The 25,456-nt window shown below is 42.5% G+C and overlaps 1 protein-coding gene and 1 long non-coding RNA gene across 4 annotated transcripts in view; both read right to left on the minus strand.

The window, feature by feature from the left end:
- drosha (drosha ribonuclease III) overlaps window positions 1-25,456 on the minus strand; it is a 146,420-nt gene that overhangs the window by 59,062 nt on the left and 61,902 nt on the right. For 2 of the 3 annotated variants that reach the window (XM_085171598.1, XM_085171597.1), the window contains exons 18-24: window positions 22,907-23,045; window positions 22,747-22,807; window positions 22,605-22,655; window positions 22,365-22,424; window positions 16,241-16,340; window positions 9,929-10,031; window positions 2-72 (exon numbers count right to left, since the gene is read on the minus strand). In XM_085171598.1, the coding sequence (XP_085027724.1) occupies window positions 2-72; window positions 9,929-10,031; window positions 16,241-16,340; window positions 22,365-22,424; window positions 22,605-22,655; window positions 22,747-22,807; window positions 22,907-23,045 (585 nt within the window). The remainder of the gene's footprint in view (window position 1; window positions 73-9,928; window positions 10,032-16,240; window positions 16,341-22,364; window positions 22,425-22,604; window positions 22,656-22,746; window positions 22,808-22,906; window positions 23,046-25,456) is intronic. The other variant, XM_085171599.1, reaches the window with a different exon arrangement.
- On the minus strand, window positions 16,866-22,358 carry LOC146511696 (uncharacterized). Its single transcript, XR_014875903.1, has 2 exons — window positions 19,934-22,358; window positions 16,866-19,896 (listed from the first exon to the last, which is right to left on the minus strand). It is a non-coding gene; the product is annotated as an uncharacterized LOC146511696 (long non-coding RNA).

The raw sequence follows: 25,456 nt of genomic DNA on the forward strand, positions 1-25,456 counted from the left end.
CCTCAGAGTTGAAAAGCAGTCTCCCAAAGAGCTGCCGGGCCTCTTCCAAGCCTCCTTCCAAATACACGGCCCCTGAAATGAAAAACAGGAAATAAGAAACTTACTTTATTTAGAGGTGTGTGCAAACAATGTAGCTGTGCTGCAATTTGTGAACCTTACTTTTACAGCATGTGAAATGTTATTTAACATTAGTGTGAAAAAGCACGTCCTTCCACCAGTGCGGTGTAAAAAACTTCTACCAAATCTGAGGCAATATCAGAGTTCTTTGCTAATGGAAAACTTAAAATTAATTGAACTCCGCAATGAGTTATAATTGCTTTTTTAAAAGTAGGAGTGCATTTTTATTGCTTTTTCATGGTGAAATGACCTCAGGGTTCCAGTGCACATCCACCTCCCCCTTGTCAGAGAGCATGAGGAGGGCGAGGAGGAGGGAGGCAGAGATTGTTGCATCACCACTCCGAGATGTAACCAGCTAAGGTCAAAGAAACCTTGAATTTCTGTCATGCTGAGCCTGCCTCACATGCTTAGCCATGAACACGGACAGCATTTATAAAATGGTCTTAGCCAAGGTGACTAATTTGTTTGTGGATCCGAGTTGAGAATTCTTTGCTTTTGTGAAACAGGACATGAAAAGCAAGAAATCTACCAAACTGTCAAACCCGAGGACACGGCTTACACTAAACCCTGATCTTTTCTTAGCACTCAAAGCGCTTTACACAACTTGTACATTCACCCATTCACACAAACACATTTTCTAAGTGCTTTCAAACTAACATTCACATACACTCATAGTCCGATGGATGCATAGGAGAGCCAAGTATCTCCTAGTAGTATCTTGCCCAAGCATATTTGGCATGCAGACCAGGAATCGAACCACCAACCTTCCGATCAGTAAATGACCTGCTCTACAGCCTGAGCTACAGCCAACCCCAACTAATGTTGGGTAGGGAAAATGCACGTTCCCCAACTGGTTGGCGAGTGATTGCTGGAAGTTTGTAGGTAAAACTGTTTTAAAGAGATATTTGGTCTTGTACCAGAAACCTCCAGATTTCAACTGGTGCAGTTGCTTGCAGTTTTCATGGAAGACGCCGATTTGTCTGCAACATTCGGCAACTGCTGATCAAGCTGGAGTGAAAATGAAAAATGTGGCACAAACCAGAAACAGAGATTGTCCGCCTTCAAAAGAAAACATACCTTTTGAAACACGCTGGTCGCACCAGTAAGGGACCACCTTTATTCTGAAAGTGAAATGTCACTATTTCGAGATTGTATTGCACTACCATTCAGCAACCAGTTGGAAAGGTGCAAACTTTGCAAACTACAGGCGACTATTTTAGCAACAGCCAGCGACCTCTGTAACCACCCACCAACCGATTAGAGGATGCACATTTTTCCCCAACAACTGGTGATTGTCAGGCAGTTACTGAGTCCACTTTTTTCCCATGAACTTGCAGCAACCAGAGGTCTCACCCCCTGCTGGCCATTGTGAAGAATGCAGCTTTAAAAGAGACAGGTCACCCCAAAATAAAATGACATTTTTTCCTTCTGGTCTGTGTTTAGATTGTTTCGCGAGTTGCCACTGTTTAGACATTCTGGCTTTCAAATGACTTGCCTTCTGTTCAATATAGTGGAGCAGCATAGCACTTGTCTTTTGTTATTCGAAGAGCTTTGAAAAACCTAGTAAGAATGTCTCACTTCAGAAATAATGACTTTGTCAACGCTCACAAACCTTGTTTGAGCAATTTCAAGTAATCACAGTGCACAAAGTATGCATCGGTTTGTGACTGAAGGCCCACAGTTGTGACACAAAAGAAAAATGAGTGATCTAAATTAATGGCTAAAAGTTTACACTGGTTGGCAGCTGTCGTCTACTAATAGTAAGTTTGGCAGATTGATCCCCAACAAAGTGTCCTTGGGCAAGACAATGAATCCCGAATTCCTTTCCATCCGTTTATACATGATCCATCCATCATTCACGTAGAAATGCAGAAGTGCTTTGAGTGCTCAGTAAGAGCAGAAAAGTGTTGTCTATTTGCCTCTTACTTCAGCAAACTTCAGAAAGTAACATAAAATTGCTCAATGAAGTTCTTGTGGGTTTTTTTTCTTTTCTCAGAGTGACTGAGTCATTATTCCTGAAAGTAGACATTCCTACTAAGTTTTTCAAATGCATTTTTGGTCTTTTAAGCACCCCGAGGTGGGTGCCATTTAGTTCCATTATATGTAATATAAGGCAGACAGATGATATCTTCAAAACTGGGCAACTCACACCAAAACAATTCTGATGAATAAACAGCACTACATGCCACAAGAGAAATATGTTCATTTGATTTTGGAGTGAGCACTCTTTTTAAAGCAGTGCTGTGTACTTCTTGGGCTGTGAATAGACCCGACAAACACATACAGACATATGTACTTCATCTTCGAACCCCCCCACGGACAACGTGGACAAAAGTATAATATCTTTTTTGTCACTCGCCTACAATCTTGGACACGAGTGTGGGTGCAGATGTCCGCTGAATCAAACCTGAATTGCGAGGGGGGGGATAAAAAAAAAAAAAAATTCTGCACAACATGTGCATACGCCAACGCACAAAAGGAACAGGACAAAGGAAGAAATTTGGTTGAAGATTGGTCCCAAAATGAGGAGATCTGCTACCACAGCAAGCAAAGAACAAGACAAGTATTCCAAATTTCTGCCTCTATGGGAATGATACGCCGCTTCCTCGGCTCATTCTGCTGCAGCAGTCAGCTTCTTTTCACAAGTCAACTCCCCTTTGTTGTTTTGCTCCTCTACTGTTTCTACTAAAATCAGTGGAACTATCATGGTGCCTTTAAGCTGCATACAACTTCAAACCATCACACTTAGGGTGGCTCATTCAATTTAGAAAGCAATAACCACCTGGCAAATTGGGTATACAATCGTGCAGCGGTTTTTATTATGTGCATAAATGAGCCAGTGGAAATGGGGCGCGGTGCGGTCGCAAGACTAAATGCGCAAACTGCTTTCATGGACGACATCAAAAACATATGAGGGATTCATCATCTGGGGAGGGGAAACTGCTTTCAGATGGCTAACAGGCCATTTACACACATACACACACAAACGGTGAAGATGCTGCCTACATAACCAAACCATAAAGAAATACAAACAAACCACCTAGCACACAAACAATCACAAATGGACTCCCACTCTATGTGCTTTGCATGCTCTTTACTTCTAAACAGAATGGGAAATTACTACCAGCCATTGCCCAAATGTTCGTAAAATTTGATTAAGCCTGCCAACTTTGTCTCACCCAGCAGCCACTTTGGCAAGTAAAACACTCAATCATTTAGACACCTTTTACTAACACAAAAATCTAGTTGAGTGCTAAACTAATGAAAGGAGCTTGTGAATTCTGGAAGACAGCAACCACAGTGGTGATTAGACAAAAACTCGTTTCTCGCCATGCTTTGGACCGTCCTAGATGGGAAACAGAATATGCCTATAAATCAGTATCTGTAAATCTATAGCTTCTTTAAAGTCAGCACAGCAAGACATTAAAGCCCTTGCAGATGTGTATCACTGGGAAAGCCCTCTGTAATCTTGGCACGACGAAGGCGAGCGTCTCACTGAGGCCGACAGGCTCTAGAGACGGGAGTGGTTCGCCTACAGGATGTTTTCCACTATGCAGCAGCGCTGAGATTTGTGGTTTTACCATAATGCGGACCTCAGTTCTAGATGCTGCTACAAAGCAGATGTTACCTCTGGAAACCAGCTGTGAGAGTGCAAGAACTCCCTCTCAAGTCCAACTTCTCAATGTCTTTCAACTACCACTCATAACGCATTCATGTGTGCGAGCATGCTACGGGGAGAGTGGGTGTGGCCGGGAGGCAGCTTTCTTCATGTTCTGATGACACTGCAGATTTGGAAAGTTCCCCAAATGGAGGCTTTAAAGTTGTTGAAATTCAAAGTTTTTTGCTTCTTATTAGATTTTCAAAACTTTTTTCAAGTGGAAGGAGAATGTAGGGGTAAGCGGTTAGAAACCAGGGGAGCCTCAAGGGATTTAAAAAGGTATTAAAAATCTCAAAGCAACACCTTTGGTGTCAATCAAAGGGCCCAGTGGATGAAGAAACCAAGATATGCAGTTAAGTCTAGCGAGAACACACTTGACAAGGAGGCTGTCCGTGCAAAAAGTGTGCCCCAAAGCAATCCAATCAAACACGCAACTTGCCGCAATCATTAAACGGAGATGTGTGCTTCTCAGGCCACCCCGTCAGCCTGCAAACTTGAAGCTGACGCCCTGAATACGCACGGCCCACAAAAACACCCGAACAGCTCGACTGGTAATTAAATGCTAGCGTCTCTCTACAGCTCATCTTGCAGTAACATCATGCCCTGGCCAAATCACTCTGCAGTCTCCGGCTCCAGTGCATTCAACACTCAGTTGTCAATTCTGCCTGGGAATCCAGTACGAAATGCACGAGGCCTACAACTATTAAACATCTCGCAATAGCCATGAAAATCACAGCAAGCGTGCCCAAAGGACATTATGATTCACTTAGCTTCACAATAATAATAACACAGACTTGAGAAGTTCAGCAGCATTTTACATGAATCTGAATAGAATATGAAAGTGTTACTTTCCTCCAAATCCCTTGTTAAATGTATCGAGTTTAAGCCTTCAATTTCAGATAACCAACCTGAGAAATGACTCACTATTTAAGACCTCAAATCACCTGGATCACCTGTTTGCTATGTTGATAAATGACTACATAACTTATTTATTGCTCTTTATAGCCTTTGTCTTGATTTGTTATCCTGGTTTAATTAATGTTGGCAGTGCCCAAACATGAACCAGACCCAAACATGGAACTTCCTTTATTGCATTTTATGATGCAATCTGCACGTTAAAAAATAAATAAATATATAAATAAATTGAAAAATTCGGAACAAAAAAAATCTGAACATACTGAAATATTATTTTTATAGTAAAATTTCTGAATTTATATTTTAAGAAATGTGCTTTCAAAATAAAAGTGAGCAAAAGATGTAATAAAACGATGTAATAAAAGCTGAATAGTATATAAAAAAGACAAATACATTCAAATCTATTCTTCTTCTATGAGACTCCAACTGCAAGCTCTACCAGCAAGACAAGGCGTTTACAAGCCAGCCAACATGCATTATCCCTCCAGTCCTGGATATGCCCCAGAGCGTTTTCCTGGTTGAACATGCCTGAAACACCCCACCTTCGAGGAGTCCAGGAAGCATCCAAGTCATGCGCCATTTAAACTCACTCTTTTCCAGAGGAGTGGCACCTCTACTCAGAGGCCCTCATGAATGACCAACCTCTTTATCCTATCTGAGGAAAAGCTACAGACACCTTTGGGAGGAAGCTCATTTCCGCTGCTTGAATCTGTGATCTCATTCTTTCGGTTACTAGCCACAGCTTATGGCCATAGGTGAGGCTAGGAAAGTAGATCGACCAGTAAATCAACAGTTTCACCTTCACGCTCAGCTCCCTTTTTAACACTACAGACCGCTACGGCGTCTCCAGCACCAATCCCCCTGGCATTCTCCCACTCCACTCTTTCCCCACTCATGAACCTTGATACGGGATACTTGAACTCCTCCACTTGGACCAGTAACTCCTCCCCAGCCCAGAGAAGGCAATCAAATCTTTTCTGGGTGAGAACCATGACCTCACCCAGTGTGAATTCGCATCCCAGTAGCTTTGCACTCAGCTGTAAATTGCCTCGGTGCGAGCTGGAGGTCGCCTCTCAATGCAGCAATAACGACTACATCATCAGTAAAAAGCACAGGCATGATCCCCAAGACCACCAAACAGGAAACCTTTCACCCCTTGGCTCTGCCAAGAAATACTGTCCATAAAAGTCAAGTCAAGTCAACTCAAAGTCTCCTGTAGCACATTTTAAACAACATCAGCTGGCCAAAGTCCTGTATAGGACATACAAAATATAAACTAAGTGTTGTCACTAAATCAATATTAAATATACACTAAAAACCGCCAAATAAACAAAGTAAATAAAAACAGAATTGGCGGCAAAGGCCAAAATCCTATTCCCATCAGGAACAAGCCCCCATAGCACTGAGAGACTAGTAAAGACTGAAAGGCCAAACTCCAACGCACCCCAAAGTATATCTGAGAGAATAAAAAACACTCCAGACTTCAACAACCAGGATGAAGACGACTCTGAGCCTCCTGAATTTGAGGCATTCCCCTCACCAGCATCCTGGCATAGAGTATAATCCCTCTGAAATTGAAGCACACCTTCCAGTCTTGCGTCTGAAAATGGGGGGATCAACACCCATTTTGCCAGTCTAGAGGCACCATCCTCAACCTCCATGCAGAGGAATGCCAAACAGGACGGTCCCACGACATGCAGGGCCACGATGAACTTAGGCCAAGTCTGCTGAAGGTTCACTAAGGGTTTTTTTCTGTTTTTACCTGATATACCGACTATGATACTTCAAATTAAAAAAAAAAAAATCATATTTTATAACGATTGTCCTTTTTTTTTTTATTAAAAAGGACCAAAAATGGGTTTTTTTCTTGCCTTTTACTTCATGTACCAAGTTTGAATCGAGTGCTGTGCAGAGGATATCAGTCATGGCCAGAGAAGGCCAGCGTCTAATGAATCTCCACCTTGTCACAAGTCTAATTCAGACAGCCGTGCTGACTGTACAGCGTTATGTTTAGGAATGGAATTCCAATGTCTGTGGGCTTTCAGTGACCAATAAAAACCCAGAGTCAGGGGCATATGAAACACCAGTGGCTGACAGACACATTAATAACCTAGAATGAATTATTCAAAAACGCTCAGGCTCTAATCCATCAAATAATATATTAAGCTCCCTCTCAGCTCAATGGGGGATGAAGCAGCAGACGGACGGGGAAGGCAACACATTAAAGGCAAAAAAATAAACAAAAGCAAAACGTAAAAATAGAATTTTTCAGCGCGGCGGCGACAAAGGCAGTCGAAGTGCATTATAACATCGGTTTCAAAAATGAGGCTCGAGCGAGGGGTGAGATGGAGAGACAAAAGAGGGCGCGCATGAAACCAACTCCACCGCTGCTACCATCGCGGCAATTAACAAAAGGAGCAGTTCTCACTCAATGAATACACCGGACGCATTGTGTATGAATCTGATATTCAGCAAGTGAGAGATAATCCTTTCTCTGCGTTCTTTTAATAGGAAGAGCTTAGAGAGGGGGCCTCACAAAGGTTCACCATCTGTATCCCCCATGGCTGCTGGCAGCGTATAATCCACAGATCAACTGTACAAGGAAATTAGGGCCATAAAACAGAGTGGGGCCTCTTTTCTTCTTCTCGCAATTCTTTTCAAACAGTTTGGTAGGAAGGAAGCGGCGAGGCTTATCAGCGAAGAGGACCTGAGAGGGAAACGGGAGGGCAACAGGCGTGCAGAGTTTCTATGAATAAGCGGTGGGAGAAAGTGGTTTCTAAAGACGAAGAGGTAAAGTGGGCAAGAGCAAAAGTACTGAAGGAGAGGGTGAGAGCGAGTGGTTGGGGGTGGTGGTGGGGGGGACGTTGTACAGAATGGGAGGTGCGCAGGCCAAAAGAGCCCAAATGAGAATGGCCCACTCCGGCAGAAGTTAATGACGAGGGATCAGAAAAGCAAGATTTCCATTCAACACTTTGAATTATTCAGGGTTGCAGGGCAGCTATTTGCATTGCAGATGCCTTTGCTTTCCATTCCTCCGCTGCTCTCCCTCCATTCGTCCTCTCTCCAGCTCTCTCCCTTCCCTTTCTCTCTCTGTCTCGAGCAAGAGAATGGCCCTGCCTCAGGGTTAGGAGATAGACACATTCTCAGCTCCGCGGAGAGAAAGCTTTGCCCATGCAAAGCAGGAGATTATCTGCCATTTCCAACACAGCCCAGGTTCAATGGTCACTGTGGCAGAGAAACAAATAAAACAAAGGTCAGAAAACATGCATAGTAAGCCGTTAAAGCTATCTGCCAGGGCCCTGGAAATATTATGAGCATGTCATATTCCATCAGAGCTTTCAAAAGGAGCGTGCGTGGAAAGGGGCCCATTTGAATTCGACGCATGAGCGCGCCGACGGGGGAAAGAAAAAAAAATGTTAAAAAGGGAGGGAAAAAAGAAAAATCAAAAAAAACATTACGGCAACTTCAGACGACGAGGCAGCGACGCATCTGCAAGTGCACGTCTGTTGATGTGGCGCCTGCTGCTTTTGCGAAAGTGGCGGTTTGACGTCTCTGTCAGAGGGAGCGGCGTGCGCAAGGATGAAATGACAGTGCTCGTGTGCCCCTCGTAGCATCCTACGGCACGTGCGAGCGATCCGAGTTTGTCTTGTAAGGAGAAAGAAGTGCTCTGTTCAGTGAGGGGGAGAGAGTGCTGCGGGGCTGCAGGGTGAGGATGGAAGAGGAGGAGGAAGAGGAGGAGAGGGGGAGATGACAGAGTGACAGGATGACTCATCATCTTCGTGGCACATCTTTCACCTAATAACACCCAAACTCTAGATCGCAGAGGGGGGGCAGAGAAAGATGGAGAAATGCAAAAGGATATAAACGGGGGAGGGTGGAGACAGATCGACGGCTCGACAACAAGGTCTTAAAGGAGGCGTTTGAGTAAAAAAAAAACCAAAAAAAAAACCTGAGCCTCGGTGAAAGAAGAGGAGCAACATCAGACGGCATTCTCGATGCAAGCGACTTTGAAAGCCTCGTTTTTTGTGGTTTTTTTGCGTACGTGTGCATGTTGCGCCCCTCAGCGAGTGTGTCTGCGGTGAGCGGGAAGACGAGAGAGGGGTGGGCGATATTTTTGAGTTAGCAACCCAAAAACCCATCACCACAGGGTGCTCTCTGACAGCAAGTTTTCTCACCGGTTCCTTTACAGCACGAACCCCGTTTATTCATCACTTTTCTAAAGATGAAACTGGAGGACAGAAGGTGGGGGGGAGAGGCTGAGAGAGACGAGAGGCATCCGGTGTCGCGGCCCTGCTGCCTTGCTCGGATGTGCGCGGCGATGAGGCGGCGACAGCCACGGGACAGAATAGATTATGACTTTGTCTCTGCCGATAATGAAGCGGTTACAAGCACGGGGCCGCGGGGCCAGCGAGAGGCCGCGGCTTGTCAGCACTTTCCCCCCGTCGCTCTCCTGTTTTCCGTGAGAGGGAGGGAAGCGAAGATCTCTTTAAAGTCACCCACTTTCTGTATCTATCATCAGGGGAGCGCAGAGATGGCTGAACTGGTTCAATCAAGATGGTGATAAGATGGGGAAAGCTGCCGACTCTGCAGCTCTCCAGGAGTGAGGCTTAGCTTAGCGCTGCCCATGGGGTAGGATGAAGAGAGAGAGGGAGACGGGTCCCCACCAAGAGATTTTTTATTATATGTGTGTGGTTTCCAGCACAGGGTCCTAATCACTGCACAAACCCTATAAACGGAGCAGCTGGAGAGACGAATAGCGAGCTTGTGTATGTGTTTGGTGCGGGCGAAGGAGAGCAGCTCTCTGGGGATAGCATGTCCAGCCAGAGGTCAAACCGCATCTCCAGAGATCAATAAAAGCTGCGTAATGTTTCCAGAGCCTAATGGGAGATCCACTGCAGCTATTTATACCATTTAACACGCACAAAAAAACAAGAGGAAATACATTGTTATGAAAAGGTTCAGTTTCACTCAAAGCATTTGAATTAAACACATTTATGCATTAAAGCGTTTTCAGTATGCGCTGATGCAAAGTCCACTAAAACTCGACTATTAAATCCCCCTACTAATGCGTGTGTTGTGTTTACACAAGCGGAGAGAAAGTATTTGTTTTCAGTATATGGAAATCTACCCTTTTAGGAATAGATTTACATATTTAGTCGACTCGAAATGCATTCCTCCGTTTTGTTCTCCTGCCCGACCATCATCCCCGCTTCTCTCTTGATCTCAGGGGAATCTCACCCATCAGAGCCTCAAAGCAGTTGGCCATGGCGTGCCGCAAGTCCGACTCCCGGCACAGATCCGGTCCGTGAGCGTAGAGCATGAAGCGATCCAGCTCCAGTTTCTGCAAATGAACAAATGCATTCACGTTAGCTCGCTGTCAACAGCACCTCACTAATAACCACGTAAAAAATGATGACCTGTTTCATTTCTTTGTTTCTTTTTTTTTTGCATTCTGCACTTTCACAGGCTTTTATGTAAGAGTCCAAAAACTCAGGGGAAATGAAAAAGATTGCATGCCCTTGCTGGAAAAGGTTCTACTTCATGGCACTGACAGATGTGCTCATGTGCTGTCCAGCTGTGGCATGAAGCACTAAGCCGGCACAGGAGGAGAATGTTCACACGTGTGCATACAGGCAGACGCACGCTCACGCGCACGCTAGATAATCCCAAGATAAAACGTGAAATCGCACTGTGGTGACCTTCATTCACTCTGGAAAGTAGTTCTTTTACTAGGCGCTACTTTCTTTACAAAAGCATACATCAGTACAGCAAAATTGTACCGCAGAGAAATGGCCTTTGAGCAGCAGCTTCCATTCATATAAAGAATCGATGCTCAGAATCATCGTATTGACTTTAAACATGTCACTGGGATTCATAAAACTCTCCCTGAAACATATGTCCATGTCCTAATTTTTAATAGGATATTAGTGCACGCAAGGTAAATACAGTCAAGTCGCTAATGAGGAAAAGCCAAAAGCTGCAGTTTCTCCAACGGCCTTTGGAGGCTCCAAAAGAGAGCTAAAGCTGTGCTTTTTACCCCAATAAGCAACAAGAAAACAGCAACAAGTAGATTCATGTAACAAGTTTGAGGTCAGATTTCTTAGTTATGAGACCACACTTTGCATTTATAAGAGCAGTTAAAAAATAAATAAATAAAAGATAACAGAATGTAAATTAAATAGTTGCTCAACTGGCTCCTGATCCATCCAGTTCACAGGTCACTGTAATGCCTGAATTATGCTTCAGTGAGCCATCGATGTTGTACGGTGTAACCAAACCCTACGGTGTAACCTGACGTGCACCTGCCGAGAAATGTAAATACACGTTGAGTTAATGTACCCCGCAACAATTTGAATGGCGTGGAAGGGTGAGGGGTAATGTTAAGAGGCGTTTCTGAGTCAGGGTGTAGATTCACTGCAGAAGTCTAAATAAGCTCAATGTATAAAGTGCAAAAACAAAGTGATATGTTTTCTGGTCTCTGGTTGGCTGTACAGCTTAAACTAATGAAAATGTACTCGCATGTACCGAGTCTGCTGGATGGTTACAGTGTGAATGGAGTTTTTACTACCAAACTTCAGCTATCAGAGTAGCGTTTCCTGGGAGTCATGGATGGACAGACTGAGGCCTCACACTGGCATAAGTGGTTCTTTGGCTTAATCATCTTAGATCATCAAGATTATCTTAAAGCTACACTTATCAAAAGACATGAGCATGGCTACACTTAAGCCAATGTGGAACTGCCAAAAACCTTACTTTGGAGCCATTTGCGGCTCCACAAACATGTTCCCAACATGTTCAAGATATGAGCTTCTCAAGCCAATTAATGTCCAGGTTTTACCCACAATAACCAAGAAGTATCAGTAAAATGTCAAGTTTTTTAGTGTTGTATAATTAACAAATAATCAAAACAATTTAAAAATGTATATTTTCATCAAATGTGGAAGTGCAAAACAATACAGTTCCTCTTGAGGCTTCAAAAGCGATCAATCCCCATAGACACCATGTTAAAAGGTCTAACTTTATAGCATTACAAAGCATGCTTACTTTCTAGTATACCTGGTAGTTTTGGTCTCAAATGGCTTTTTTAAACAAGTGCATGCAGGATGAATTTTCTTTTATAACTCATCCATTTGGAAGTTTAAAATTACAGCGGTGGTCACTTTCCTTGACATGCAGATGCTACCACAGCTAAAGCTTAACCTTAGTTAATTTAAGTCACTGGTCTGAGCCACTGGATCACTGTTTGGTGTTAATGGCCTTTAAAGCGGTTATCAAACAGAGAGCGATGGTTGAAGTGCTGTTAATTATCTTCCAGGAATTCTGTGCTCCAATTTTAGTTGGCGAATTATCGGTATTTCTCCTGGTACTAATTAGCAGATATCTCCGTGTATGTGACAAAACAGGACAGTCTGTTTGCAGCTTGATAACCAAGTTTGCTAGCATTGACCTGATGATATCCGCACTCTGTTGTGTTTTCTTAAACCTCTGGGTTTGTTCAAAATCATCAAAAGATTAGGTCTGTAATTTTTATTATTTTTATGTTTTTTTGCCATTTTTTCTGCATAAAGCTTTTAACTAACTTCAGTTCTTTTCATAAATATAAAATAATTATTACTTTTTAAATTTTTAACCCTTTAAACACCAGTTTGTTTGTCCACTGCACTAGCTGGAAGACAACCTCAAATCTCGCAATTTTATATAATTGCATTGCTACTGAAATTTCTTGTATTATTAATAGTAGAGTCTGGGGCGTGTAATGGATTCACATCAACATTGATTATAATGCATTGTTATTTTTGTGCTGGGAGAGCAAAAACATAAAAACTTCCTCTCAGCTTGTTCGTGGCCAAAAATGGCCACCCCTTGTTTACGTTTACAAAATACTATAAAATTAATATATGTTAAAACATTTTTCTACTTTCTTTGACTTGATTTTTTAAATTAGCACCGCTCCTGGTCATGAAAACCAAAATATAATTCAAATTCAGATATTATACCCTTATACCAGAATACCAGTCAGATTATGTATTATTATAGTAAAAATAGTAATAAAGTTCACATTTTTTTAGCATATGAATGATGAAACCTAATATTTATTTTTATCATCATTGCAGGTCAGTAACAGTAACTGTAACAATGATATATTTTATTTTACATTAGAGTGTTTTTTGTAGACACACTTTCTACACCTGGTGCAAGGGGCTGCTGTTCCAATCCTGGAGGTGTGCCTTTTGCACCTTCTTCTCATTTTGTTGGTGGGGTGTGGGTCACACTCTGGTTCAGACTACTGTAGCTTGAGATCAATGGCAGAAGTGGCTGAGAATTAAGGATAAGGGTGTCTTGCAGTTGTTGAGGTCACCAGCATGTGTCCCAGCTCTCCCAGGATCACTCTTCATTTGTAGGTTGTAGAGGACTCCCCCACTTCAGTGAAGTTGTTTCCGGCGGGACAAAGACATCATATCCCAAGACATCCAGGAAATTGGAGAAAAGAGCCAGCAGCCATCAGTTAGTTTTCCTTCAACAACTCGAGGTGCCAACATCCTCTCTAAGTTATCCAAGCAATATTTGTGCCTATTGTAGTCCAGGATTGCTTCTTGCTGTCACGCATCCTTTATTCCCATCACTGTCTGCTGGTTCCTTGTGCGTTGCTGTCAAAAGAAGCACATTCCTCCGTTGCTTTGGCATGTGGGATATCGCCGTGGTAGTTTTGGTGAAGCCAAAGACAGACAACAAAATCTTCCTCTGTTGCATCTGGAGGAGCTGAGGAGGAAGCTCTGGGTTGTTTCCCCTGTGCCAGTTTTCATCTGAGGGGTTCCTCTGCCAAGGTGCCCGAAGGAAAGACGCTGTCCTTGGAGTCTGAACCCCATGCCTTTTTTTACTTCCTGAGAACTTCCAGTGTTGTCATCCAACATGCTATGTATTGCTTTATCCTGGTTTAGGCTCACATCTCCACTTCATCTATAATCCTCCAGTCCTCACACCTTTGCCTCCCGTGCAGGTTTGTAAGGGTGCACAGCAGCTAAAAGATCTCTTTGTTATAAAAAAGTCAAAAGTAGATCTCAGGCTGCTAATGCAGGAAACTGCACACAGGGTGACCCCTGGTTTGATACCAGTGGGTACTGGATTGTAGAGCAGTCTCTCTTCAGTGGTGGGACCCACATGGTTTTCCTTTCATGAGGGATCCACTCAGTCACCGGCTCCTCGGTCTCAGAAAATGCTCCTATGTTCTTTTCCATCAGCTGCTCGGCCTCCACCTCCATGCCACCCAACCCCAATACTCCCTCAAAGAAGAGGATTCAGGCACTGGCTAGTACTCAACATCAGTGGTGATACAGTAAGCCTCTTTGGAGATTGTCCCCTCATCTTCTGGAGAGGAAGTTTCTTCATCTTGGGCAGATGTCTTTTCTTCAAGGACAGAGGACTGCTTGGCTCTCTGACCAGATCATACAGACAGTGCTTGAAGCAGTGATGACCTTCTTGCCCTATAGCCAGAATAAATGATCTGGAAGCTGTTAGGCTTACTTACAGCAGTAGCAATGTCTGCACCTGCATAAACTCCAGGACACGTTTACAAACAGTGTTTGTTGTTGTTTGCGCTGCAGCTGCAGGTTTGAACTCTGCAAAATGTCCTGTGATTGGGTTTTTTTGTTTTTGTTTCTAGAGTTAATATTTCGGGTATGGTATCTTTTTATGAAAAATACAAGAGTAAAAGTGCTTTTAACATGTGCTTCAAAGCTGAGTTTGACTGGGAACCTCAAAGCTCAATAGCCTGCATCGACAGAAATTCACTGCAGCCTATGTAATGTTTGATGCGTCATTATTTATTCCAGTCTATCTTGCAAATACATGTTTGTGCTGCAATGTCATGCACAAACACAAAGTATTAGATCCTTAAGATCAAACCTATGTCAATATTGTTTCATTATTTTTGGTCCATTGGAGTGTAGTGAGCCATCAAAGGCCGCTACTAGAAACGAGGAATATTACATGAAATCGCTTGCTTGCTGAAAAATGGGTAAAAAAACCATTAAAAACTACAATTTTCATGTGTTGAGTTTAGAATAAAAGCAATTTTACCTAAATCGCATGATATATTACTGTCCATAACAAGGAATCAAAAAAAGGTGGTTATAATGGGTTTCAATTGGCCAAAAATGGCCACGATAGAGTCAAGAGGAACAATTTGGTGTATAGTGAATATTATTGATATTATTAAGGAGCTGATTTTGAAAATTAAAAAATCTGAAAAAAATACACACCTTTGGGAAGTTTCATTCAATTTGCATTAACAGAACAAAAATGAAGTGGCCACAAATGGCCAGGATAGAGCCCCGAGGGCTAAATGTTCACATCTGTTCTTTTGGTTGGTAGTAAAAAATTTGCTAAAAGCAAAAACTTCACTAACGGGTGACTGCATGCAGTAATTTCTAACTAAATGCAGTTACTGTTAAAATCGCAGTTAAGGGTTTGGTTGATTAAAGCGATCCGTGCTTACATCACTGACGCAGGCCCGTAAAGTTGTAAAATTTCAAATGTGTACTAATAAACATCAAACAGAGTTTTTCGCTCTAACAACAAAGCACATCGCAGATAACAATCTGCATAGGTTGCAATTCAGTGCTGTGATGTGTGCGACTGTGGGTCAGGCAAACTTTCTGCAAACTATTTCTATGAACCAAGTCGAAAGTAGCCCAACTTGACTCTTCTGGCAGCGCACTACAGACAACAAAAAACAGTCAGGGTGCTATTTAATTACGGCTGATAACTGTTGGTGGTATCCCACCCCCGGTGATTGCACACACAAATTAAATCACAATTCATAAATACTCCAACTCAGAGGGAACCCGCTCTGACTTTTAAGCCTTCCAAGTGAAGTGGCGGATTGTGCGTTGCTCGCTCAAGATATTTTTTGAAAGATAATTGCGAGTGTTCTTGAGCAGACGGCTTTAGAGGAGCCTGGTAAACAACTTGGCAACGTTGAACACTGTATCACACTCACTTTACCGCGAGCGGCAAATTGAAACAAGCCAAACTGCTACACAGCACTAATGCAGATTCGGGCGGCTGCATCTTTGTATTCAGCAGGGAGCAACATGAAAGATTGAAGTTTTTAATTGCTTTCTCCACATCACGGGACGATTATTGTTGTGTTCTTTACAAACGTGCCAGTGAGTACAGCTTGGCTCTACGACGCTGCCAGCAAGAGAGAGAAGGAGGGAAGCAAGGGGGCCTAGCGATAACAGGAACTGGAGAGTGTTTCAGGGAGACCTCTAGGGGCCCATAGGGACCCCAGCCGCACTCGTCTAGTCCTCCAAAACAACAACCTTTTAACTCCAATTACAAACCTGAGGGGGCAAAAATGGGGTAGTAATGGCATCGAGACAAAATTACTCTTTTCCCCAGTGCCTGCTTAGAAAGGAGCAAAGTCATAACAGCAAGACAGAAAACAATAAGACTGTCTCCAACATGTTCTCCTGCCAGATCTGACACCTTACACCACTTTGACCTGCAGAGGAAGGTAATGAGTTGGAGGAGGTGGGGGAGGTTTACCTTGGCTAGCATGGCCAAATGCTGGTTCTGTACGATGGCCGTTCTGTAGGTGGCCAGGCCACCCTCCTCTAAACTGGGAAAAAGGTAGTACAGGTGAACACTGTGGAAAGAGAAATCAAACACAAAATAGTTCAAGTTAGCCTTTTTATGATTTTTCAAATCAGACGTTCTCATCCGAACACGTTAAAGGATAGAAAAATATGACCAAGTATAATCGAATAAAAGTTATTGCTCAGCCCAACAGACACGAGAATCTGCGATGAAGAAAAATAAGCCAATAACTGTCCAAAATAAGGATGACAAACATACAATCTACATGCCAAAGGCAGCCCACCAAAGACGGCTCTGCAAATGTGAAAACTGGGCATCGTTCTGGACTCTAGCTTGAGTTGCGAGTTGCTAAAAATACCAGAAAACCGTGTTAACGTGGTGTCTTTTAAGGATTCACTGTTACATGGGCCAAGTACGGGTGTTCGCTGGCTCTATTATTCAGTCCAGTCTCATAGCAGAATGTGAAATAAAAAGAGCAATCTATTTTTTTCCCCACTGACACCAATTGCCAATTTTTTCTGTGTCAGCGAAAGCACAAGTTTGTAATATTTGTGATATGCTTAGGTAGGAATTATCTTTTATTTATAACGATAAAGAGAAGAAAAAGCTTTAAAAGACTAAACTGTGATCTTTTCCTGAACCTAACAGAGGTTTCTAACGCCTAAACCTCACCAAGTCATTGTTAATGCCCGAGCTCAACCGAGCGCCATATGTTGAATGAATATTTAAAAACGATACAAATGATGTGTGAAAATCTGCGTATGACTCAAACTGGTGTGAGCAGTGAAACGACTCCACCATCGACCCCTCCTGTCTCAAAGTGGAAAATTTTCATTTCATGAACATGGACGAGAATCGGCACATATAAGGGTGGACACAGAAATAACTGCCTGTTGGCGAATAACATGATATTTACAGCTTGTAGTGGCTAGTGTTTGTCAGTTATTTCATTAGGTCTACATTAGAAAGAAGGTTTGGTGAGGAAAAGCGGAATAAACAATGACATAATGACAAAATACAACAACCTATATTTTCAACTGGCCAAACTGGTATAGTCTGGTACGTCTAATCCCCTTTAAATGTCACGTTTTTGGATTTTCTCCCTTTTCTTTCTTGCCGATTCTTTTCTGAGCCAAACGTCTGAATCATCACGAGTTTTGCATATTTGTTACTGACAAAGAAATATGCATGGCTTGACACACCACCCCGAAGTGAAGCGGTTAAGTGAAGGAGCTGTGCCAACACATTTCTTTGACTGATGACAGCAGGCTGACTGAATTGCCTTTTTCCCCCCCATAAAATATCTCAGGAAGTTCATCCATTATTTTGTAAATGAAGGATTTGATAAATGTGACATTTCCTGGATGTACTTTTTCAGAATAAAGTAGTGGATTTCTTTTTAGCTTGTTATATAGGACTTGAGATCAAATTGGGCTGTTCTTGGCCCATGAACTAAAGAGAGTTTGACAGCCCTGGTCTGTCCAAAAAGTTTCTTGCCATTTCACGCTGCCTCATCCTGCATTTTCAAAACTCTTCAAGACCGACTAATTAATTTTCCCGAGATATCCAGCCTTTCCAGGTCTGCGCTGGAACCCAGAAAATGGCGGCGGACGCTTGAGTGGTTCCACAGCTGGGTTCCGCGCTAGCAGGTTCCATTTTCATTACGGTCCGGCGTCTCCCTAACTGCGGCGTGTCATTTGATTTCATTTGAATTAAAACAGGCAATTTAATTCAGTCATTTCTAATCAATGCAAAGAGAGGAAAGCAGGTGGCGTTCTGTTTTTCCAAATTCACGAGAGGTCCATTTGTCAGGGTATTGTGATCTTAGTGTGGAAACAAAACACTTGGAATTAATAAAACCCACTTAGTGTAATGGAAAATAATGAGACCAGAGACTCTTGGTTTGCTAGCCAAAGTGTCAGTCACACAACCCGACTGAGTGGACTCCGCAGCAATTTTCAGGTAGGAAAACACGCTGTATTTATATCTCTGCTTATTAATAGCCTCCACCAACTGTGGCACTTTCCAGACACCAACTGTGAAGCTCATCTGCAGTCTGTTCCTCGTGTGCTTTTCTTTACGTGTGCTGCTGTACTTTCTGGCCCAAAAATAAAGAAACCAAATCAATGCGTCCTGCCGTGCCTCGGTTTTTCTTAACACAACTACAAACATGACTTCTCAAGCATTTATCTTTAATAATTTTTACTCATTTAAACACCTGGACTTAAAAAAGTCCTTCTGATGAAATATTTACTTACAAATATTGCACGTGGCCTTATTTTCTTTACATCAGCTGCTGACCCTTGTAAAAAAATAATCTCGCTGCTCCCCTCTACTCAACACTAACTCCCACCCAGTGTTTGGAGCTATTCAAATGTGCAAAATATTCTGTTGGCTGAACAGCAGAGACGCAGATAGCCTCCAAGGGCAGTGCATGCTGGAGGTGCACGAGGCAGTTGGCCGGATCTGCTGTACCCATTTAACTGGACAAGAGGCTGATAAATAATTCAGAGGGCCAGAGCGTAGGCCAAGCATGTCTCGTCAGACGCTAACAATCAAAGAGGAAGGCAGAAGAAGAGGAGGGGGGTGAGAAGGAGAGAAAGTGGCAAAACATGCCCGGAGATACCAAGAGAAACAGAGGCTAACCACCTTCTTTGTAACACAGTTCCTGGTGCATAAGGAGCTGAAGCGGTATCCTTTGTAACCCAGTGTCAGCTCCTATTAAGGTTTAATCCTGTTCCTGGATGTTATGGAAGTGTTAGCATTGAGGCTTACAAATGAAATTCTGGTAGGAGAAGTTATGCTGGTGGGCAAATGGAAATCTGATAAAAAAATCTATTCTCCCTTTTCTATGTGCATGTATGCGTGTGAAGGGTACACCTCGCGGAAAGAGAAAAGCCCTTTTCTTATATGTTACAGCATTTATGCTCAGAGACGGGGGAGGAGGATGTGGTGGAACAGTGGGAAAGTACAGTTAGTGGCACAGGTATCCGGACTTCACCGCGATGGATTTTAAGTCAAATGATCGAAATGTGATTGAAGTGAAGACTTTCGGCCTGTCATTCAAGGGTTTTTACAAAAGTAACTGTTTATTAATTAGGATTGTCGGAGCATTAGGGCTGCCGTAGTCAGGAGCCTCACCGAGTAATCAGGGTCCCAAATTTTGTCCTCTTCATGTCCCAAAGTCAAACGAACACTACAGCATCACTGAGAGTTAAAAACTGTCTAAATTCTTTCATCCTTAATAAAATGATCAGCGTTGCTGCTTTACCAGAAGTAAAAATTAAGTTTAACATCCAGGCATCCATGAAAACAGAATTTATTAAACTTAACAGAGTTAGAAGTTAGCAGGAAGTTAGCTAGCCAGTTTCGCTAGTTACCTAAACATGATATAGCATGTTCTGACTGAGAGACTTCTGAAAAAAATAAAACGTTCAGCTCTGTTATCACTTCCAACATAAATGAAGACAGAAAACTAAACAGCAGTGACGTTTGTAGGATTACTGAAGTTGGACTAGCTGGTATATAATGATGTGCTACGTGATCGCTAGCGACACAGCTATGTTAGCATAACATAAACAGTGAAGCTGCAGGATGAACGCTAACTTTTTTCCACTCGATAAAAGTTGAAACAGACCAAACTTCAGTCAGGAGAACAACTGAGATAATCCATCCACAATACGAAGTTAGTCATTAATATACTGCAACAAAATGGGAATAGAGCAGCTGCGAGAGAATTCAACATTAATGAATAAATGGTACGGAAGTGGAGGAAGCAAGAAGAATGAGTTGAGTAAAGTTTGACTTATCTGACTGTTTTGCGCCTTATGGTCCAAAAAATATGGTATAGCCTTTTTTTATACATGGTTCCCAATTTTCAGAGATTCAATGATAAATTTCATAATTTATACTATCATTAATATAAGGATAAGTACACTCTGGGTCATCATTTATCCCACTAGCACTAGTTCCACTCGCACCACATGCCCATGCCATAAAACTGTGATCGGCCTCAGATTAGCCTCCTCACTCCGGTACAAGTTAATTTTAGTCTCCTCTGTCCAAACAGCTTTTTTCAGAACAGTTTCTTGAGTGTAGCCAGTGGTAGGGCTGCTCGATTATGGCAAAAAATGATAATCACAATTACTTTCACTGAAATTGAGATCTCGATTATTTGACGATATTTATTTAACAATAACAATGTGTTGAATAATGACTTTAAAGATTGTCAAAAAATAATAGAAAATAGTGTGCAAATACTGATAACAGTGCAAATGTTTGCAATATAAAAAATAAATGAAAAATGTAGACATCTATGTTTAGTGAACTTTGCAGTGTTGCTCTGTGGTGCAGCTACGACACTGTAGCAAAGTTTACACACTATGTCTACTTGATCCACGTCTGCAAACCCATAATGTTTCCACACCACTGAAGTTTTTTTTACCTCTCTTTTCAACCAACAGCAGTCACTCTCCTCTCCAAATAACTTCTGCTTAGCTTTCCGAGCTTCCCTCGGGTCCTCTTAATCAGCGGTCCCCAACCCCCGGGCCTCCGTGAGTCGTTTGGTACCGGGCCGCGAGAGTTGAGGCTCAGGTGTGAAATGTATAGTTTTCAGGGTTTTTATCGGTTTTCAGCGTTATTTTGTTATCGTTTTTATCGTTTACTCGGTTTTCCTTGGTCTTTTCACGTGTTTTATGAATACATTTTCTTTTTTTCAGTACCGGTACTAGTTTTATTTTGTTGTATTTATCCGCGACACCTTAAAGGCCGGTCCATGAAAATATTGTCGGGCATAAACCGGTCCGTGGCGCAAAAAAGGTTGGAGACCGCTGCTCTTAATTGTTGTGACACGTGTTCGAAATGCAGAGAGGTGCGCTCGATTTGCCACACGGAGCAGCGCGAGCGTAAAGCACGAGGGAGGGGCTAATAATCAGCTCAGTCATTTTTAATGATCGTTGAAAGCCCAGATCGTAATCGTGACTAAAATTCGATTAATTGAGCAGCCCTAGCCAGTGGTTCATGCCATGCTGTAAACCCTTTCTATTTCTAGGCATGGATGCATCTCTTGATTGTAGACCTAGACACGAATGCACCTGCCTCCTTGTGTTTCATTCCACATTTCAGACCGCACCTCTCCAACAGCCCGCCCACCCATCATAACGATGTCCTCCCTCCCTCGCTCTGACGTCCGTTTGGACCACGCCTGGAATCAACCCCGGAACTTCTATCTGTTTAATCTGTCATGAAATAATAAAGGGATGTTTTTCAATTATGTCCAATAACTTCTGAGCCTCTGAAAGCAGAGAACTATATATAAAAATGGGTGTACTTCCTAAACTGTTAATGAACCTCTTGAATCAAAGCTTAAAGTCTGCACTTCAATCACATCTTGATTGTTTGATTTCAAACACTGTGGCGGTGTGGAGAGGCAAATTGCCAAAACACACACAAAAAAAGTGCCAGTGTCTAAAAACTATAGCTACTGATAATCTCTGTAATTTTCTCACATGTTTCCTCTCAGAGGAGGAGGAAGTGGTGGAACACTGAGTAGGTAGGTGGGCTATCTCGCTAAGTAATGTATGAGATTAGTAGTAGCTATATATATATATATATATATATATATATATATATATATATATATATATATATATAATGAGCAGTGTGTGCTGTGCTTAGGTAAGTGCCGGACAGCAGCGCCCGCACTCACCTGGCAGTCAATAACACAGTCAGCATTCCAGACAGCAATTCCAGACAGCTAATTGCAAGTTGTCATGGAGAATTTCAGCCTATTAAAATAGGTTGAGGGCGGCGTGAGAGGCAACGAGGAGGAGGAGGTGGTGGGAGGGGTGGGGTTTACATCCCAGTTCCAATTACCAGTAAATCACTGTCTTGAATGAGTTGAAAGTATGGAGAAGAGTGTGGCTGTGACAGACGAGGATAGATGTAGACAACGAGAAAGAGGGAGAAATGGAGTGAGAAGGTGAGAAAGGAAAAAAGAGACAAAGGCCGATAGTGTTCTCGTCGGCTTCAATTAGCGCAGGTGTCTATCAGAGGCTCGCAGGCGCTTTCTCACCTGGTGAGGAACTCGACAACAGCATCGCCGAGGAACTCCAGTCTCTCGTTGTGATTGATCCTAGAGATGGGGAGGAGACGAAAGAAAAGGCGGAGATGTTAGGACATTAGAAGAGGTAGCCGGAGAGATGGGCTTCTCACACATGCACGCACACTCTCTCACACATGCACGCACACACACACACACACACACACACACACACACACACACACACACACGTGCACACACACACCTGCTCACCTGCTAAATCCCTTGCTTTCACAGTTAAAGTTAATTTTCTTGTCAGCAGGCCTGCCGGGTATATTAATCACAAGAATCGTCCCTTTGATTGCTCCTGTGGTCAGTGATAGCATGAACAGATATGTGCCCGCAGGCAGCCTACCTGGAAGGGGAGGGGTCATCCTGTCCCAGACGAGACATGATGTTAATCAATGTGTTGATTCCTGCGGAAAAAAAATGTAAATCCCCGGGATGGTAGGGTTAGAGTTGCCTGATAAAAACGACTGGTCATTTTTAGAGTAGGAAAACATTAAGATAAAGACCTTTTTTCCTCATGTACATGTGGTGGACCTTCCTGTCGCCATATTTGGGCTGGCGGATGCCGCAGTTGGACAGCGAGTTGCGGGCGTGGTCGGGATTCATGCCAAAGTTGAGGTGATGGCTGGGGTGAGTTAAGGCCAGCTGAAAGAGAGGAAACGTTCGTTGATTAACCCTTTAAGACCTACCATAGAACCAAGTCCGCCAGAGCTTATATTATATTTTTACATGCTGTAGAGCCATTTTTGGGAGCATTTCAAGTTGATATACATCAATACAACCATTATAGCCCAAATTTTAATAATATGTATGCATTAAGTGCATAGTAATTACATAAATTTCAAAAAAGTGCAATAAACTACAAAAAAATTAAATTGTTTTTGTTTTTTTTTAACATATATTTCTAGTTAGAGAAATTTAAGAGGCTTATCCCTCAAAACTGCAAATACAAAAAAGTTGCACAAAATAGTTTCCCACCACAGGAAATTTATTTTGAGTGTCTTCATAGTTTTATTTTTGAAATACACCAATTTTTATATACTGCAGGAAAAACGAAAATGAATATTATGATGCAAATTTGCAAAAAAGCAGCATATGCATCAAAATAAACTATTTCCAGCAGTGCAATATGAGTCCTAAGCATCCCAGAAACGACACAGAAAGTCATAAAGTCAAACATAACTTTTAAAAACACCAGTATAGATCATGAGGCCCTGATGGTAAAAAACTACATTTCCACAAAAATGACGCCACTTCCGGTTTCGGCCAGGTCATGGCGGACATGCAAAAGTTCGCGCTGACGTCTATTCCGACGTAGGAAGTGTTACAAACAGCTGATCGGATCGGCAAAGCGTGTTTCTGGAATATTATGTTTTTATTCCTGCAAGCACTTTTTTATGCAATATTTGCAAAGCTATATGTGGAAGGAAACCGTGACCGAGGACAAGCTGATGGCATAAGATGTAAGTACAACTCCTCCGGTTTCATATGCAAAAAAAAGTATTGCGCTAGCTTACGTGGTTGCAGAGCTACCGGGATTTAAAAGTAGTTGCGCAAAACGGAGCGTGCCCGCTCTGACCGATTTTAAAGGGTTAACAAACGGGGATATTTTGAACACTTTTTATACCACAGGAAGTTGCTGTCACACTTTGAAAACCTGACTGGGATGTCATCTGAAATCCTTCTACGTAGTTTGTGTCAGGAGGTCCTCCGTTTTAGATAAAAAATACCTGTAGTGCGTCTCAATTTGGACAATTATGCATATTATTAGTTCCTTGTGCAGTTCTGCAGAGTTCCAGGGTGTTTATTATTTGTCCAACACATGAATGCCCCTCCCTGAGAAACGTCTGCCACAGGTTTCTTTCTGGAAAAGGGGAGTTTTTCCTTCCCACTAATGCCAAGTGCCTATTTGGTGGCAAGGTGTCATGTGATGTCTGTTGAATTGAACTGATTTGAAAAAGTTGTCAACATGGTTTTTTTGGATCAAGGTCTTTTTATTGAACAAAGAATTGCTTCCAACAACAATTACGGCAATATTAACAAACAGTCGTGCCCCCCCCCCACCCCCACCCCCACCACCCATCCAGAACAGTGTAACTAAAACCCAGCCAGAGAGGAAAGAAGAGATAAAATAAAATAAAATTACAGATACATAGTAAATAATAAAATAAATGAACAACAGCAAGAGAAAAAAAACCAAAACAACAACAACAACAACAAAAAACCCCACTCACACGCACATTAAGCGATAGTATCCGGACTTAATCTTTCAAAGTAAGTAAGAAAAGGTTTCCATGTGTCATAAAACCTCCGAACCGAACCTTTTACAGTGTAGCGGATCTTTTCCAGCTGAGTATAGTACATGACATCCTTAACCCATCGCCCATACACAGGTGGAAGTGGCTCTTTCCATTTCAATAATATCATTCTACGGGCCAAAAGAGTGCAAAAGGCCAGAAGATCAGAGTGTGATTTGGAAAGACTGGCATCACAAGGCATCACCCCAAAAATAGCTATAAATGGGCAGGATGCAATTGGAACACCAAATATGTTGGACATGGTTTCAAATATGCTTTTCCAAAAGCTACCCAGTTTTGGACATGCAAGTTCTCAACATGTTTCACTAACATTTTGAGCTTGCAGCATGATGATGAGATCTATTTCAATGGTCTCACAGGGTGATGATCATTATTTAATACAAAGACAAGTGTTGAGCAGTCTCTCCGTTTCAGAGCTAAAATTTCCACACTCTGCATTTTGACCGTCACAAGTAACCCATGCAGTACTTGTACTGAATGCTCTTAGAAGCATGTTACAGTTTGGCATCTGTGAGTGCGCTTGGGTATAAGTCACGTGGAATTTCGTCACCAGACAACGATCACAAGGCTCTGAGCGGGCATCGACAAGCCTGCTGCTTTTTAATGATCACACAGTTTTATCTGCAGAGCTGCCAGCCTACAACGCAGGACCAACGCCGGCACCTTTTAGTCTGACTTATCAAAGACTTTAACAAAGAGTAACGTGACTGACTACTCATCCGTGGTGTCTCCAGCTGT

Source organism: Neolamprologus multifasciatus, chromosome 9, assembly GCF_963576455.1.
Source record: "Neolamprologus multifasciatus chromosome 9, fNeoMul1.2, whole genome shotgun sequence".
Lineage (NCBI taxonomy): Eukaryota > Metazoa > Chordata > Actinopteri > Cichliformes > Cichlidae > Neolamprologus > Neolamprologus multifasciatus.